The following is a 17,173-nucleotide window of genomic DNA, read 5'->3' on the forward strand; positions in this document are numbered from 1 at the left end:
GAAAAACCTTGCTGTATTAAAAGGAGAATACAAATGGAAAACAAACCGATGGCTGATTTTTTAAAAATATATTAAATATAGATGTGTTATATATATTTTTAAAGATATTTTTAAAGATTTTATTTGTGTATTTATTTATTTGAGAGAGAAAGAGAGAGAGCACAGGTAGGCAGGGCAGCAGGCAGAGGGAGAGGGAGAAGCAAGCTCCCCTCAGAGCAGGGAGCCTGATGTGGGGCTCCATCCCAGCACCCTGCGATCATGACCTGAGCCAAAGGCAGACGCTTAACCTACTGAGCCACCCAGGAGTCCCTATAGATGTGCTGTATTGAGAATGACTGTGAAAAGCCTCTCTCATTTTCTGATGAAAAAGCAGAAACAAAAGTAGAAGAAAAAGAATATAAGTATATAAGTCTACTATTTTCCAGTTAGTTTTGCCATGAAATTGATTTTTAAATCTCTGTGTTTCGAAGTGGCCTGGATCTTCAAAGGTTTGCTTATTACATAACTTGTTGCTGGTTTATGTTTTTATCCAATCTGTTAATAGCAGCAATTTTCGGTTTCACACTCTAGAGGAAGTCCTTTTTCCCCACTGTTATTATCCTTTCTTTTCCTTCTCAGTGGATGCTAGCTCACCTTCTTTACCTGTCTCGGCTTTTTGTTGGTATTGCAGGTCAAAGAGTTTGGCTTTGCACGCAGTGCTAACAAAGAGCATGAGCTCCGATGGTGGGGAAGTCGCCGAGAGTGAAGACACGCCAGCCAGTGTCTTTCTTTCAGAAACGGACCCACTTAGCCAAGGAAATGACAAGTTGCCCTTTAAGGCAAACTCTGCCAGATCACAGCTGGGAAATTCTTCAGTTTCACACCCAAATATTATACATACAGAATCAGAGAATTTGCCAGAAACAGTTAAAGAAAACTTCCAGGAAGAAACTCCAGAAACAACGGCAAGTCCTATCGAATACCAAGATAAGCTCTACTTGCACTTAAAGGAAAATTTCAGCAAAGTAAAAGCGTACGCTACGGAAATCGGAAAGAAGATTCCAGTTCCCGATCAGTTTACCATTGAAGGTATGTGCTCTGAACAACCTAAATTTGAGAAATTTCAGACATTGTTGGGGGGGAAAGAGCTTGAATAAAAATGACCATACCCTAGATTTTTTTTTTTTTTTTTTGCAAAATAGTTTGAAAACACCCTCACAGTATTTTAATTGCTCTTTTCCTCCCTAATAAGGTCAATCATCCTTTTGATTTCCATTTGAATCTACTTAGGTGCACTTAAGTTCACCGACTGATTTTTTCCAAACTTCAAGATATATTGTTCTTGGTTCTCTGTCCCCAGTGTTTAGGAAAATCCTGGAAGGTGTCTGTGTTCCCTAAAGCAGGATCTGGGGTAGGGGTTCAGTGAGAGACATCTTTCCAACTACATAAACATTCAAGGAAGCCATGCACAGCATTGAACTCCAAGAGATTTTTCTCCCAATCATTCAACAGCACGTATGAAGCAACTACTGTGTGCTGGGCACTGTGTTAAAAATTCAGCTTTGTGGAGATTCAGCTATGACCCAAACAGACACAATCCCTGGCTTCTTGGAGACTAGAGAAAGAAAAGAGTGAAACCATAGTCAGGAGGTGATCTATGTCAGGAACCAGTGAAAGCGTGAGCTAGTCAGAAAACAGAGAACAAAGGAAAAGATGTCAGGAACCAGGACTTCCCTCCGGTGCACAATTTAAAGGGGCTCCAAAAAACCTCAGTAAAATTCTAAGTAAAGACAGGACCCGTATGTCTTGCCAAGCCATACTGGAGCAGAGGCAGAAAGAGCCAAGAGGTAATATTGATCATGTTTCCATTTATAATTTTGATCTTTGGTTCATCATGAACTTTTTGTGTTAATTTTGATTTTTTAAAAATATTATTTATTTCGACTACTAAATTTTCTCGTGCTTCTTAAATTTTGTGCCCTGTTCCTGGAAAAGATGATAGGTTTGAGGCACAGATATTAAATGGAAGAGTGCCCGGGGCAAGCTCATCCTTCTAGTAGTGGGTTGAACAGATTTGGATGTTTCGAAGGCACTGTCGGCTAATTAGCTTTTCTTGCAGTCTTTCTCAGTGAGCAACCATGTTATTCCCTTGAGATTAAGATGAAGGTCCTAGCCCTCGTGTTGGCCCTGACAACTTTTCACAGGCTACACCCACATAGAAAAAGCTAGACAGCGCATCTTCCAGAAAGTAACACAGCGGAAGGATAGTGAACCCAGTTCACATTCACCCATGCACTGACTGTCATCCCCCTTAGTGGATGGTGCTAGGAGGTCCATTTTCCATACTCCACTTACTACCCTTTCTCCCACTCCAAATCAGAGGAAAGAATGTATTCTCATGCTAGCAAAGGGAAAGGGGAATTCAAGCATTTGGCAATGACAAACATTGTCTGCATGTCTGTAGAATCTGACATTTTCAGAGGTGTTTACATTAATTTATTGATTAGGATTCTTAACACTCTTTTTTAATGGTGACAATAAAAGTGATATTGTTCATATTCAATATAAGTTTTGGATAATTAAGTATAGCAAGACTTGGGAATAGCTAAAATCAATAAAACTCAACACAAACTCTTTACAATTTCCCATTTCTCTAATCCTCTATGTATTTAATGCACAGGTTGGAGAACTTAATGTAAAAAGAGGTTAAGTGAATTTCCCAACTTAAGAGAGGAAATTTGTAGCAAATATAAAGTTAGACATATTTCCATCTGCTAGAATAGTTTTGTTCTTTAAGTTTAGCTTAAAGCATTGAAGCTGTGCTATGTAGTGATTTTTAATCTTACGAAAATGTGTGGAAGTCCTGCAGTTATCTTCAAGTATCTAGTTGTCAAGAACACATGATATTTCTTATTGCCTTGAATTATTTGGGGAGTTTGAGAGTGACTTGGGTTTTTTTCCTCCAATATATTGAATGAATCCATCATCTTGGCTAAAAACAAACAAAAATCAAAAGGTATTTTCTTTTGATGTTTCCTACCGTGAGTGGCCTAGAACTGAGTATATATTTTTATAAGTTGACATTTTGGAATTTATTCACATTTTTGTAATTTCCTGGAAGTTCCTGGAAAATTCCTTGCACAGAGATATGTGAGGGATTGAAAATTTATATGACTCATTGTAAATACATCCACTGAGAAAGTACTTGTGCTGAGTGCAGGGGACATGTCGTTATTATTCCCTAGATTGTGGAAACCATTCAGGAGAATGCCAGCATTCATCTGGCTGACACAGTTTTGCTTGCTGTCCCGAGATCACTCAGCTCAACCATATCACATTTCTTTCCTTAAAAATTTATTGAAGAAAGATTTAAACTTAGAAACTGCGTTATATTTAATGTGTTGTTGGTGTAAAAAAAAAGGCACATTTGGCCTTTCTTGCTGAATTATGCAAAGTGATCAAGAAACAAAGGGAAGAGGCATAAAAACCACTTCCACGACAGTCAGAGTTCCAAAGACAAATAGCCAGCAGGAAACAAGAATAACAGCAGCAAAGCGTTAAGAATAGTTTTAGACTAATGTCAGAATGTCTATACCATAGGAAAATGATAAAACAACCCTTTAAAGAAGTTCTTTTGATAATATTTTGAATCGTATGAAAAAAACTGATGTCTGACTCCCTTACTTTGACCTACAAAAACATCACTTTCATAGGGTTCAACCTAACACTTCAGTAATAAACTATGTTGAAAGAACAGGAACCTCACGAGTCATAGCCCAGCAGAATTCAGTAAAAGGTGAATCAAGGTCACAAATATGATTCTGATCCTCAGTCAGCTATCTTACGATTGTGTGATATTGATCACAGAGGGGGCAGGTAATGGAGTATAAATACAGCAGCCCAAATCTATCATCATGTCTGGAAAAATTGTCAAACCCCAGGTCTTATTGAGGTTGGGTCAGCAATGTCATTTCGGGTGTGAAAGAGCCTGTTATTCCCAAGTCAGTAATTCTCTCCTGAGCCTTCTAGGCCTCTGGTGTGGGTGCAGGTTAGCCAACCGTGGGAAGTTAGGTATTCATATTCAGAGTGATGCTCTGACATCACTGCCTGATTTTATTTACGTACAAGACTGAAGGAATTTAGTTCATCAGCTAAAGGGCATTTTAAATACCCGAAACACTGGAATTTCTTTATGTGAACAAAAATAACTAGAGGTTAAAAAAAGTCTAAAAACGCATGATATTGAAATAAATCCTTGAAAATCTGGCCCATCACTGGTGTTCTATAAAGCATGATATAAAAGCTTACAAGAGCCCATCAATGCGGCTTTGGTTCACTTTGAAGTATTCCCTGATTGGGTGAAAATACATCCCATCTGGAGAGCACATCAGCAAGCCTGACTTGGAGAAAGCTAATTTTAAAGCTAGTAATGTCGTCCTTTCTGTAATAGACTGACATGTGGTGATTTTTCAACTTGAACACGTATAAAAATATACAAACATAAAAGTTCATTATAAGTATCAAGAAGCAGGTGCTGTTTCACAATTAACTACAAATAAAGTTTTCTTGTTGAAATTTTGTATGCAGTCAAGTCCAGCCTCATGCTGGGACGATCAAGGAGGCAAAGCCAGCACAGTCCTTACCTCTGTCTTCTCGGTTGGTCTAATCTGGAGAGTGGTGATAACAGTCACTGAGTGCTTCTGGAGGAAGTGTCCTCCTTTTTCAAAATAGATTGTTTTAATTGTTGGATTAGGATCTTTTATCCTTGAGGAGAATTGTAAGATTTTGAGACAGAGACAAATCTTCAAGCTTTTCCCCAAAATTTCAGAGGGAAAAACAGCAAATAGGAAGATATTACAAATTCCTTGGTGCCTCATTTCATTGATATGGTCCCCTGGGCTCCTGTCTGAAGAACCCTTGTTAGGGAAAACTTTTCTAGAGAATTTTTCTTGGTGCTTTAGAATTTATCATGGATTACCTATCTGCCAGCTCCCATTTCTCCCGGGTGGGTTTTAGTCAAAAGAAGAGAGATGTAATGGTGGCCAGTTTCTCCCCTAAACCTTATCCTGCCACTCGTATCCTGGTTCCAGTCATCCTCAGTGTCCCATGAGAAACATTTAACTAATAATTAATTATGAAACATTTAAATAAGTAAAAGGAAGACCTGCGAACCCTTTCGGAAAGATCCTTTCCAAACTCTACTGTTGAGTTAACATCAGATCACTGCCCATTTCATCCCCAGCAGAGTAGGTGCAGGCCCAGCGAGCAACCACATCACTGGTAAAGATGTTATGCATTTAAACACACAGCTTAACTGTTTGCAGAGTTCCACTGGAGGACATCAGATAACTTTATTTCTCATTAATTATATTCTCAAAAGCTACTTCTAAAAAACAAAAGAAAAGAAGGAAAAGAAAAAGGTTGATTTTCTTTGAATATTCAAATAGAGAAGGAAAAATGCCCTAACCGCGCTATTGAAAAAAGAGCAAAAGAGTGTGCTGATTATCTGCATATTGGCTTATCTGATTGGCTTATCATATTGGATTATCTGCATATTGGCTTATCTGATGTCTATCTATGAATGAGAAGTATATTCATCCAACTAGGGAACAATACAAAGTAAAATTGGTGAGCACATGTACACGCAGGCCATTCTGTATAGAACTCCAGGTGTGATATCTGCCTGTAAATCAAATGAGTCATCTAAACCCTTGAAATGGTCAGTCCCCCTAATACAGTGCCCACTTTGGATAGGCTTAAAGAGACATTGTTAATAAAGAAAAGTAAAAGCAAGTACGCAGTAGAGCAAATATGCACGAGTTCATTTTGGCGTACCCTGCCCCAAAGGCAGCCACATGAAAAGAAGGAGGAGGGGAGACACTTAGAAGCAGAAGTAGTTTGCTGTGGCAGATTTCATATTCTTAAATATATTCTTCTAAATGTATTATTTTTAAAATAGAAAGATATGGCATTATGTTCTTATATCTGTAGTTAGTATTTTTTAAATCTTTTTTTAGTGCAGCTCATACTTGGAGATTATTATTCATCATCCCTTATTTTTGTTTGGGCGTTGTTTTTACTCCAAAGCGTGCAGTGCTGTACGAGATGGTCCTGGGCCATGGATGGTCACCAGCACAAGAGTATATTCCAATCCAGCTTGCCACAAACCAAATTTCAGGAAGTGAATGTTATTTTTCCATTTGCTTCCATTATGAAACTGGCAGTATATGCCCTGTAGGGAAANAAAATGGTCCTTGGATATCATCAAATCTCATTGAAAAACTGAGCAAATCCATATTTCTGATGAAGAGCTAGTAGCCAAGGAAACGGAAAAGAAATTATATGGCTGCTGAAGAGTTTGATATAATGTAGGAAAAGGCAAAAAAAAGTAATTTTCTTTTGTTTGGTCCACAACAACCATCAGACCCTGAGATGATGGAGGATTTTAAAGTGTTTTTCCAAAAACACAGGCAATTACATAATTGACAGGAGTTCAGGTATTGATAATTTGGAAGGTATTTATTTGTGTTATAGTCAATTTGCATAAAGTTGTATGTTTGCAAACAGCAGAGAAGTCTGTCTAGGGGCGCCTGGGTGGCACAGCGGTTAAGCGTCTGCCTTCAGCTCAGGGCGTGATCCTGGCATTATGGGATCGAGCCCCACATCAGGCTCCTCCGCTATGAGCCTGCTTCTTCCTCTCCCACTCCCCCTGCTTGTGTTCCCTCTCTCGCTGGCTGTCTCTATCTCTGTCAAATAAATAAATAAAATCTTTAAAAAAAAAAAAAAAGTCTGTCTAAAGGAGCCAGAGTCACATGTCATAAGTTGGCAGATCCATTTGGAGTGAGAGAAAAAGAGCCAACTAAAGAACACCAAATTCCTGTGTTTCCTCTGTTCGTATTTTTGCCCTATCCATATTAGAGACCAGTAAGAAATTATAAAATGAAAATTTTTTCTTTTTTTAAAAAAAGATTCAGTGGACTTTTAAAAATAAGTTGCTTTATGGGAAACTCATCATTTTTCATATGAAATATTCACGTCAATTATCCAACAGCCATTAAAATATTATGTCACCATTAAAACAAGCCACAAATGTGAGAAACATAATGCCATTTCAGAAATCTGAGTATGATTCTGCTTCTCATAGTAAGCATCCTAATTTATTTTTTTAAAGCTTTATTTATATATTTTAAAGAGAGATAGAGAGAGCACAAGAGGGGGAGTGGCAGAGGGAGAGGGAGAGAGAGAATCCCAAGCAGAGCTGGCATGGGGCTCATCGTGAAGCTCGTCATGGGGCTCGATCTCATGACCCTGAGGTCATGACCTGAGCCACAATCAAGAGTCTGATGAGTAATGGGCTGAGCCACCTAGGTGCCCCAAACCTCCTGATTTCTAAGTAGCCTTTTCAGATTGGCTTCTTGCATTTAAGCTTCCTTTACATCTTTTTGTGGTTTGATAGCTCATTTCTTCTTTGCATAAATAATATTCCATTGTTTGGATGTATCTATCATTGTAAAATCACAGATAATAGTTTCACTGCCCTAAAAATCCTTTGTGCTCTGTATATTCATCCTGAATTAATTCTTCATTAATTCTACGAGTATTTCTGAGTGCCCACTCATGCCAGCATCCTTCTAGGAACTTCAGAAATGTCAGTGAACAAAACAGGCACATATCCTTGGATTCACAGAAATGATTCTAGTAGTGAAAAACATACAATAAATAATAGAAATGACAAATAAATAATAGGGTGTTAGAAAGTGTTAAGTGCTACGAAAAGAAAATATAGAGCCGGCTAAGAAGAACCAGGACAGAAAAGATTGATGTATATACAAAAGGGGGTAGTTCTAGAAGGACTCATATCAAACTATCACCACTAGTTTTCTCTGAAGAGTCAGATCGGGGATGGAGGTGGAGGAGAAGTGGAGGGTGAAGGTGAAACTTGTACATTTTTAAAGTACACATTTCTGCAAGGCTTGGAATTTTGCAACAACAGTGGTTAATTTCAGTAATAAAGAGAGATGCTGGTGATTTGGACCTGGGTGATGATTCCAGATCCCCAGCATCTGGCTGAACCAGAGTTTATGGAACTGAGTTTCAGTCCCAACCCTGCTATTGGACAGTTTCAGTTCCTCAAACAGGGTGTATCATGTGCATGTACCACCACTTCCTCACCCTTATTCCAAGAGTATATTGCGGGGTCATGGGTTCTTAACCTGTGCTCACTAAAAAACCGTCAGGGGTCCCTTTCAAAGGGACCCAGATCCCCCTCTTTCCTCCTTTCCTTACCCTACAAACAGAGCAACTGTGATATAGCTGGTGTTACTCAGTGGCCTTCCTGATAGATATTTAAACCAAGAACTCCACAGTTTAAGGAAACTTGAAAAGCACTCAGCTGGATCATTTTTCAGGTCCATTAAAAGAGTCTTTTAGGCTCTAAATTAATTAATTCTAAGTGTATTATGTCAGAGCTGGAAAAATGTATATGTTTGTTATTTGGCCAAGTTTTTCATCAGCCTCAATTTTATTGCTAATTTTATATCACTAATGTAAAGTTTAAAAAAATACTTCTCTTTCATGTTAATTTCCTGTCCTTTCTCCAGACATCTGCATTCATCAATTTACAATAGTTTGTTGGGAGAAAATAGGCCAGATAGTTCGAAACATTTGAAGTTTATCTCACTGTCTGCCTGGATTTATTGATATCTATCAAAGAGCAAACTACGATTAGCAAATTAATGCATTGTGCCTATACTAACCAGTCTATATTGTTTTCTATTTTAATTCCAATATAGTTAACATATAGTGTTATATTAGTTTCAGGTGTGCAACACTGATTCAGTACTTACATACATCACCCTGTGCTCATCACAATTGCACTCCTTAATTCCCATCACCTATTTCACCCATCTCCCTGTCCACCTCCCCTCTAGTAACCATCAGTTTGTTCTCCATAGTTAAGAGTCTGTTCCTTGGCTTGTCTCTCTCTTTCTTTTTTCCCTTTGCTCATTTGTGTTGTTTCTTAAATTCCACATATGAGTGAAATCATACGGTATTTGTCTTTCTCTGACTGGCTTAATCTGCTTAGCAATATATTCTGTAGCTCCATCCATGTTGTAGCAAATGGTAAGATTTCATTCTTTTTATGGCTGAATAGTATACACACACACACACACACACACACACACATGCACACACACACCACTTCTTTATCCATTCATCTGTGGATGAACACTTGGGTTGCTTCCATAATGTGGCTATTGTAAATAATGCTGCTATAGTCATAGGGGTGCATTTATCCCTTTTAATGAGTATTTTTGTATTTTGGGGGAAAATGCACAGTAGCCATTGCTGAATCATAGGGTAGTTCTGTCTTTAACGTTTTGAGAAGCCTCCATACAGTTTTCCAGAGTGGCTGCACAGTTTGCATTCCCACCAACAGTGCACTAGTGTTCCTTTTTCTCCACATCCTTGCCAACATTTGTTGTTTCCAGTGTTTTTTATTTTAGCCATTCTGACAGGTGTGAGGTGATATCTCATTGTAGTTTTGATTTGCATTTCCCTGATGATGAGCGATGTTGAGCATCTTTTCTTGTGTCTGTTGGCCATCTGGATGTCTTCTTTGGAAAAATGTCTATTCATGTATTCTGTCCATTTTTTAATTGGATTATTTGTTTTGGGAGTATTGAGTTGTATATATTCTTGATACTAACCCTTTATCAGATTTGTCATTTGCAAATATCTTCTCCCATTCAGTAAGGTGTCTTTTACCTTTGTTGATTGTTTCCTTTGCTGTGAAGAAGCTTTTTATTTTGATGTAGTCCCAATAGTTAATTTTTGCTTTCGTTTCCCTTGCCTCAGGAGGCATATCTAAAAAAATGCTGCTACAGCCAATGTCAAAGATATTATTGCTTGTATTCTCTTCTAGGATTTTTATGGCGTCAGGTCCCACATTTAGGTTTTTAATCCATTTTGAGTTTATTTTTGTGAATGGTGGAAGAAAGTGGTCCAGTTTCTTTCTTTTCCAGGTAGCTGTCCAGTTTTCCCAACACCATTTGTTGAAGAGACTGTCTTTTTCCCATTGGATATTCTTTTCTACTTTGTCAAAGATTAATTGATTATATAATTGTAGGTTTATTTCTGGGTTTTCTATTCTGTTCTGTTGATCTATGTGTCTATTTTTGTGCCACTATCATACTGTTTTGATTACTACAGCTTTGTAATATAACTTGAAATCTGGAATTGTGTTACCCCAGTTTTGCTTTTCTTTTTCAAAATTTTGCTTTTGCTATTCAGGGTCTTTTGCGGTTCCACACCAATTTTAGGATTGTTTGTTCTAGTTCTGTGAAAAATGCTGTTGGTATTTTGGTAGGGATTGCATTAAATGTGTAGATTATTTTGGGTAGTGTAGACTTTTAAACAATATTTGTTTTTCCAATCCATGAGCATAGAATGCCTTTCCATTTCTTTGTGTCATCTTTGATTTCTTTCATCAATGTTTTGTGGCTTTCAGAGTACAGGTCTTTCACCTCTTTGGTTAGGTTTATTCATAGGTATCTTATTATTTTTGGTGCAATTGTAAATGGGATTGTTTTCTTAATTTCTCTTTCTGTTGCTGCATTAGTAGTGTATAGAAATGCAATAGATTTCTGCACGTTGATTTTGTATCCTACAACTTTACTGAATTCATTTATCAGTTCTAGTAGTTTTTTTGTGGAATATTTTGGGTTTTCAATATGTAGTATCATTTCATCTGCAAATACTGCATGTTTTATTTCTTTCTTACCAATTTGGATGACTTTTACTTCTTTTTGTTGTCTGACTGGCTAGGACTTCCAGTACTATGTTGAATAAAAGTAGTGAGAGTGGACATTCTCATCTTATTCCTGATCTTAGGGGAAAAGCTCTTGGTTTTTTCCCATTGGATATGATATTTGCTGGGGGGTTTTCATAGATAGCCTTTGTTATTTTGAGATATGTTCACTCTAAACCTACTTTGTTGAGGGCTATTACCATGAATGAATATCATACTTTGTGAAATATTTTTTCTGAATCTATTGAAATGATCATATGGTTTTTATCCATTCTCTTATTAATGTTGACATATCACATTGATTGATTTGCAAATATGGAGCCACCCTTTCATACTGGGAATAATCCCACTTGATCATGATGAATGATTTTTTTTAATGAATTGTTGGATTCGGTTTGCTAGTATTTTGTTGAGGATTTTTGCATCCACATTTATGAGAGATATTTGCCTACAGTTCTCTTTTTTTGTGGTGTCTTTATCTGGTTTTGGAAACAGGGTGATGATGACCTCCTGGAATGAATTTAGAAAATTTCCTCTTTATATTTTTTGGAATAGTTTGAGAAGAATAGATATTAACTCTTCTTTAAATGGTAGAATTCACCTGTGAAGTGGTCTGGTCCTAAGCTTTTGTTTTTTGGGAGGTTTTTTGTTTTTTGGGTTTTTTTATTATTATTATTACTGTTTCAATCTCCTTCCTGGTAATCAGTCTGTTCAAGTTTTTTTATTTCTTCCTGCTTTAATTTTGGTAGGCTCTATGTTTCTAGGAATTTATCTAGGAATTTCTTCTAGGTTGTCTAATTTGTTGGCATATAGTTTTTCATGATATTCTCTTCAGTTATTTGTATTTCTGAGGTGTTGGTTGTTATTTCTCTTCTTTCATTTGTGATTTTGAGTCCTCTGCCCCCCCCCGTGTGTGTGTGTGTGTGTGTGTGTGTGTGTGTGTGTGTGTGTGTGTGAGATGAGTCTGGCTAAAAGTTTATCAATTCTGTTGATCTTTTCAAAGACCCAGCTCCTGTTTCATTGATGTGTTCTATTATTTTTTTTGTTTCTACATCATTTATTTCTGTTCTAATCTTTATCATTTTCTTCCTTCTACTGGTTTTGGGTTTTGTTTGTTCTTTTTTTTCTAGCTCCTTTAGGTGTAAGATTAGGTTGTTCATTTGAGATTTTTCTGCTTCTTGAGGTGGGCCTGTATTGCTATAAACTTTCCTCTTGGAACAGCTTTTGCTGAATCCCAAAGATTTTGGACTGTTGTGTTTTCATTTTCATCTCTCTCCACATATTTTTTTAAATTTTCTTGTTGAATTCTTGTTTGACCCATTCATTGTTTAGGAACATGTTATTTAACCTCCATGTATTTGTGTTCTTTCCAGATTTTTCTTGTCATCGATTTCTAGTTTCACAGCATTGTGGTCAGAAAAGATGCGGTATGACTTCAGTCTTTTTGAATTTGTTGAGGCTTCTTTTATGGCCTACTATGTGATCTGTTCTGGAGAATGTTCCCTGTGCACTTGAAAAGAATGTGTATTCTGCTGGTTCAGGATTCAATGTTCTGAATATTTCTGCTAGATCCATCTGGTGCAACGTGTCATTCAAAGCCACTGTTTCCTTGTAGATTTTCTGTTGGATGACCTGTCCATTGATGTACACGGAGTCTTAAAATCCCCTACTATTATTGTATTACTATTGATGATATCTTTTATGTTTGTTATTAGCTGCTTTTTTGTATTTGGGTGCTCCCATGTTGGGTGCATAAATACTTACAATTATTATATCTTCTTGTTGGATTGTTCCCTATGATTATATAGTGTGCTCCTTTGTCTCTTATTATAGTCTTTGTTTTAAAGTCTTTTTATTTTTTCTGATATACGTATTGCTACTCTGGCCCTCTTTTCACTTCCATTTGCAACATAAATATTTCTTTATCCCTTCACTTTCAATCTGCAAGTGTTTTTCGGTCTGAAATTAGTCTCTTGGAGTCGGCATGTGGATAGGTCTTGCTTTTTTATCCACTCCATCACCCTGGCTTTTTATTGGACTTAGTCCCTTTACATTCAAAGTAATTATTGATAGGAATATACTTATTGCCATTTTGTTATTTGCTTTAAGGTTGTTTTTGTAGTTGTTCTCTGATCCTTCTCTTTCTCTCTTTTGTGGTTTGCTGGGGGGTTTTTTAGTGAGATAATTGGATTCTTTTCTCTGTATTCTTTGAATATCTGTTATTTTTTTTATTTGTGGTTACTGTTAGGTTTGTAGATAGCATCTTCTGCATATAGTAGTCTATATTAAGTTGATTATTGCTGAAGTTCAAACCCATTTTTTTTTTTTGAGAGAAAGAGAAAGTGAGTGGGGATGGGGAAGGGCAGAGGGAGAGAGAGAGAGAGAATCCCAAGCAGGTTCTACACCCAGTGTGAAGCCTGACACCAGACTTTATCTCATGACCCTGAGATCATGACCTGAGACAAAATCAAGCGTCGGCTGCTTAACCGACTGCCACCTAGGTGCCCCCCAAACCATCCTTTACTCCTCCCCCCTCTCATGTTTGAGGCATATGGTGTCATATTTTACATCCTTTTATTTTGTGAATCCCTTGACTGATTTTTTTTTTACAGAAATACTTATTTTTACTTCTCTTGTGGTTCCTAAGTTTCATTCTCTCACTTATGGTCTTTCCTTTCCACTGAGAGTCCCCTTTAATATTTCTTGTAGGCCTGGTTTAGTGGCCATGAATTCCTTTATTTTTTGTTAGTCTGAGAAACTGTTTACTTCTTCTTCTATTCTGAATGACAGCTTCGGTGGATAGAGTATTCTTGGCTATAGATTTTTCCCTTTTAACACTTTGAATATATCGTGCCACTGGCTTACAAAGTTTCTGCTGAAAAATCTGCTAATAGCCCTATGAGGTTTCTGTTTTATGTAACTATCTTTTTTTCTCTTGCTGTTTTTAGGAATTTTTCTTTATCATTACTTTTGGCTGTTTGGGTTATTATGTGTGTTGGTGTGAACCTCCTTTGGTTGATTTTGTTGGGGGCTCTCAGTGCCTCCTAGATTTGGATGCCTGTTTCCGTCCCCAAATTTGTGAAAATCTCGGCTGTTATTTCTTCAAAAAAATGTTCTGGCCCCTTTTCTTTCTCTTCTCCTTCTGGGATCCCTATGTGCAAATGTTATTACACTTGATAGAGTCACTGAGTTCCCTAAGTTTACTCTCATTTTACATAAATCTTTTTTCTCTCATTTGTTCAACTTGATTACTTTCAATTACTGCCTTCTAGTTATCAATTTGTTCTTCTGCTTCTTCCAGCCTGCTGTTTATTCCATCAAGTGTATTATTAATTTCATCTATTGTGTTCTTCATCTCTGTGGGTTCTTTTTTATCTCTGTCTTAGCGTCTTCACTGATGTCCTCCACTCTTTACTCTTGTCCAGTGAGTATCTTTATGATCATTATTTTAAATGATCTCTCAGGCATGTTACTTATATCCATTTTGCTTAGGTCTCTTCCTGTGGTTTTGTCTTCTTTCATTTGTGACATATTCTTCTGTCTCCTCATTTTGCCTAACTCTCTGTGTCTGTTTCTATGTGTAGGAAAGTCGGCTTGCTCTGAAAGTTAGGAAAGTCCTTGAAAGTAGTGGGCAGGACATGAACCTTTAACTAGGTGGCACTGGTCCTCCTCCACAGGGAATGTGCAGCCACAGTGGAGTCCAGGCTAGCCAGGACTACTCTGCAAAACATGGGAGGGAGGTGCAGTTTTAACAAGTGCACATATCCTCAGTGGAAGGTCAGGAGACAGTGTTGGCAAGGTTTATACAGGTCTTCTGGGGGAGGGGATCTCTGGTACTGGGACTGTGGCAGGTCTGGCTGGAGGGGGTGTGTGATATAAGTGAGTAAGGTAGTGAGTACAGGTGCCATGCTGGTTCCCACAGGTGGCCCTGTGTTTATGACGAGGGGTGGGGAGGGGAGATGGCAACTGCCGGCTTCTTTATTCCTGGAGAAGTCCCTTAGTGAACTCTGAGATTAGTAACTAACTCTTCCTCCTGTAAGTCCCAGGTGCCTTTCAAACTGCTGCTTCCAAACTGTATCTCCATGGGCAGTTTGCTGTGTTGTCTTTGTAAGGACAGGAGCTCAGTTTCCTATCACCCTCTGGGCTCCCTCAGAGCTGAGCCTGCTGAATTTTAAAGTTCCAGGCTTTAAGTCCCACTGGTTGTAAGCACTCACAAAATTCAGCTCCTCTAATTTCAAAGCCAAAAGCTATAAGGTTTTCTCTTCCCCTTTTAGGATCGCTGGTGTGCTAGTCTGTTTCTTGCCCTTCTCCATGCCTGTGGCTCTTTCCCTTCAGAAGCAGACCTGTAGGGTTTAGGTTCCTACCAAGTCCTCAAGTCCTTGCCCTTCCTACCCTTTTCGATGTGGCCTCTTCTGTACATTTAGTTGTGGAGTTTGTTGAGCCAGTTTTTGGGTACTCTTCTGGATTGTTTGCTCTGGTGCAAAATTTTATCTAGTTGTATCTGTGGGACAAAGAGAGTTTAGGGTCCTCCTACCCTGCCATCTTCCCCAGAAGTCCCCTGGCTGGTCTATTTTTATTGAAATTGTTTGGTTTGCCTTATTTACAGGAAACCAATCTTATTTCAAATTGTATATGAAGGAACCTATGAAAATATAAAATAAAAGAGGTGATTTACTCAATATGGGGGGGAAGAAATAAAATAAATCTAGCAGTTGAGTAATTTTTTAAAAATTTATCCCTGTAAATTTTCACAATTGCTAAATGTGGTTTGCAAATTTACTTCTGAGCACCCTGGTGACCAGTAGGGAAGGAAATAAAATCAATGAAAAATCTAAAATGTCCATAAATAGGAGTATTATAATTGCTTAGAGGGGGGGAAAGCTGTTTATTTATTTGGTTAATGATGCTGTATTCACTGAAGCTAGTTCATCAAAAGAGGTGTTTATATTATGCAACAACATTTAACCACTAAACATAGAAATAGAGCACTGGTTCCCAACTGGAAGCAATTTTATGCCCAGCTTTGGGACTTTTGGTAATGTCTGGAGACATTTTTGGTTGTCATGACCGAAGGAGCGGAAGCAGGTGCTATTGTCATCTAGTGGGCAGAGGCCAGGGATGAGGTTAACCATTCTACACTGGACAGGACAGCCCCCTGCCAAAACAAAGAATTATCCAGCCTGAAATATCAGTGGTGATCAAGAAACCCTGCAACAGACCCTTGCCTCTCAAAGTGTGGTCCACGGACTAGCAACATTGACATTACCTGGGTACTTGTTAGAAATTCAGATTCTCAGGCCCATCCGAGACCTGCTGAATCAGTATCTATAGTTTAACAAAATCCCACAAATGATTCATATGCACATTAAAATTTAAGAAGCACTGCTACAGCAGGAATGAAAAATTCCAGTGGATCCCATAGTAGGGAAAATAAATTTATTCCTTACAGTGGATTTGTGATTTAATTAACTAACTTCATTTAATAATCACCTCTTAATTAAGGAGATCACTGTTCTTCTCAAGGACACTCAAGGTTACAGGGCTCAGATATCTGAACTATTCATTGAATTTGTGGTTCCAGTTGTCCCTTCATCTTTCTCACAGGGTATAGGGTTAAAGAAAAGATGAATAGGCTTGTAAGCCAGGAAACTCTACTCCATGCTATGTATTTGAATTTGTAGTGTGTTTGACCTTCTGACTTTTTATGAACATGGAATTTAGTTCCTCATGGAAGGTAGTTTTAATAGCTTCAAAATATCTTGGGTAACAGATATATCTTCAATGATGATTAGTAGAGTTGTATACATGAATTAGAAACATATGGAGAATTACATCAGACCTGTCTACACAGACCTGGAATGAGAGAAAGGGTTGGGGGAGCATTTTTAAAGCTCTTTCAGAGAAAAACATGCAGCCAAGGATCCTTTATCCAGCAAGGCTGTCATTCAGAATTGATGGAGAAATAAAGACATTTCAGAATCGACAGTCACTAGCCAATTTCGTAACCACGAAACCAGCCCTACAGGAGGTATTACGGGGGGTTCTATAAAAGTAAAAAGGCCCCAAGAGTGATACAAAACAGAAAGTCACAGCCAATACAAACAAAGACTTTACTGACAACATGGCAGAATTAAAAGCATATCTCTCAGTACTCAGCCTGAACATTAATGGTTTAAATTCTGGTTTCAAATGCCACAGGGTTGCAGATTGGATAAAAAGAAATGACCCATCCATTTGCTGTCTACAAGAGACTCATTTTGAACCCAAAGATGCATTCAGACTGAGAGTAAGGGGATGGAGTACCATCTTTCACGCAAATGGACCTCAAAAGAAAGCTGGGGTAGCAATTCTCATATCAGATAAATTGGATTTTAAACTACAGAC

At 37.9% G+C, this 17,173-nt stretch overlaps 1 protein-coding gene across 1 annotated transcript in view; it reads left to right on the top strand.

Annotated features, from left to right (window-relative positions):
* VEPH1 (ventricular zone expressed PH domain containing 1) overlaps positions 1 to 17,173 on the top strand; it is a 218,885-nt gene that overhangs the window by 116,349 nt on the left and 85,363 nt on the right. Inside the window, exon 8 of the mRNA XM_008706749.2 lies at positions 671 to 1,068. Within this exon, the coding sequence (XP_008704971.2) occupies positions 671 to 1,068 (398 nt within the window). The remainder of the gene's footprint in view (positions 1 to 670; positions 1,069 to 17,173) is intronic.

This window comes from Ursus maritimus, unplaced genomic scaffold (genome assembly GCF_017311325.1).
Source record: "Ursus maritimus isolate PB19 unplaced genomic scaffold, ASM1731132v1 scaffold_20, whole genome shotgun sequence".
Classification (NCBI taxonomy): Eukaryota; Metazoa; Chordata; class Mammalia; order Carnivora; family Ursidae; genus Ursus; species Ursus maritimus.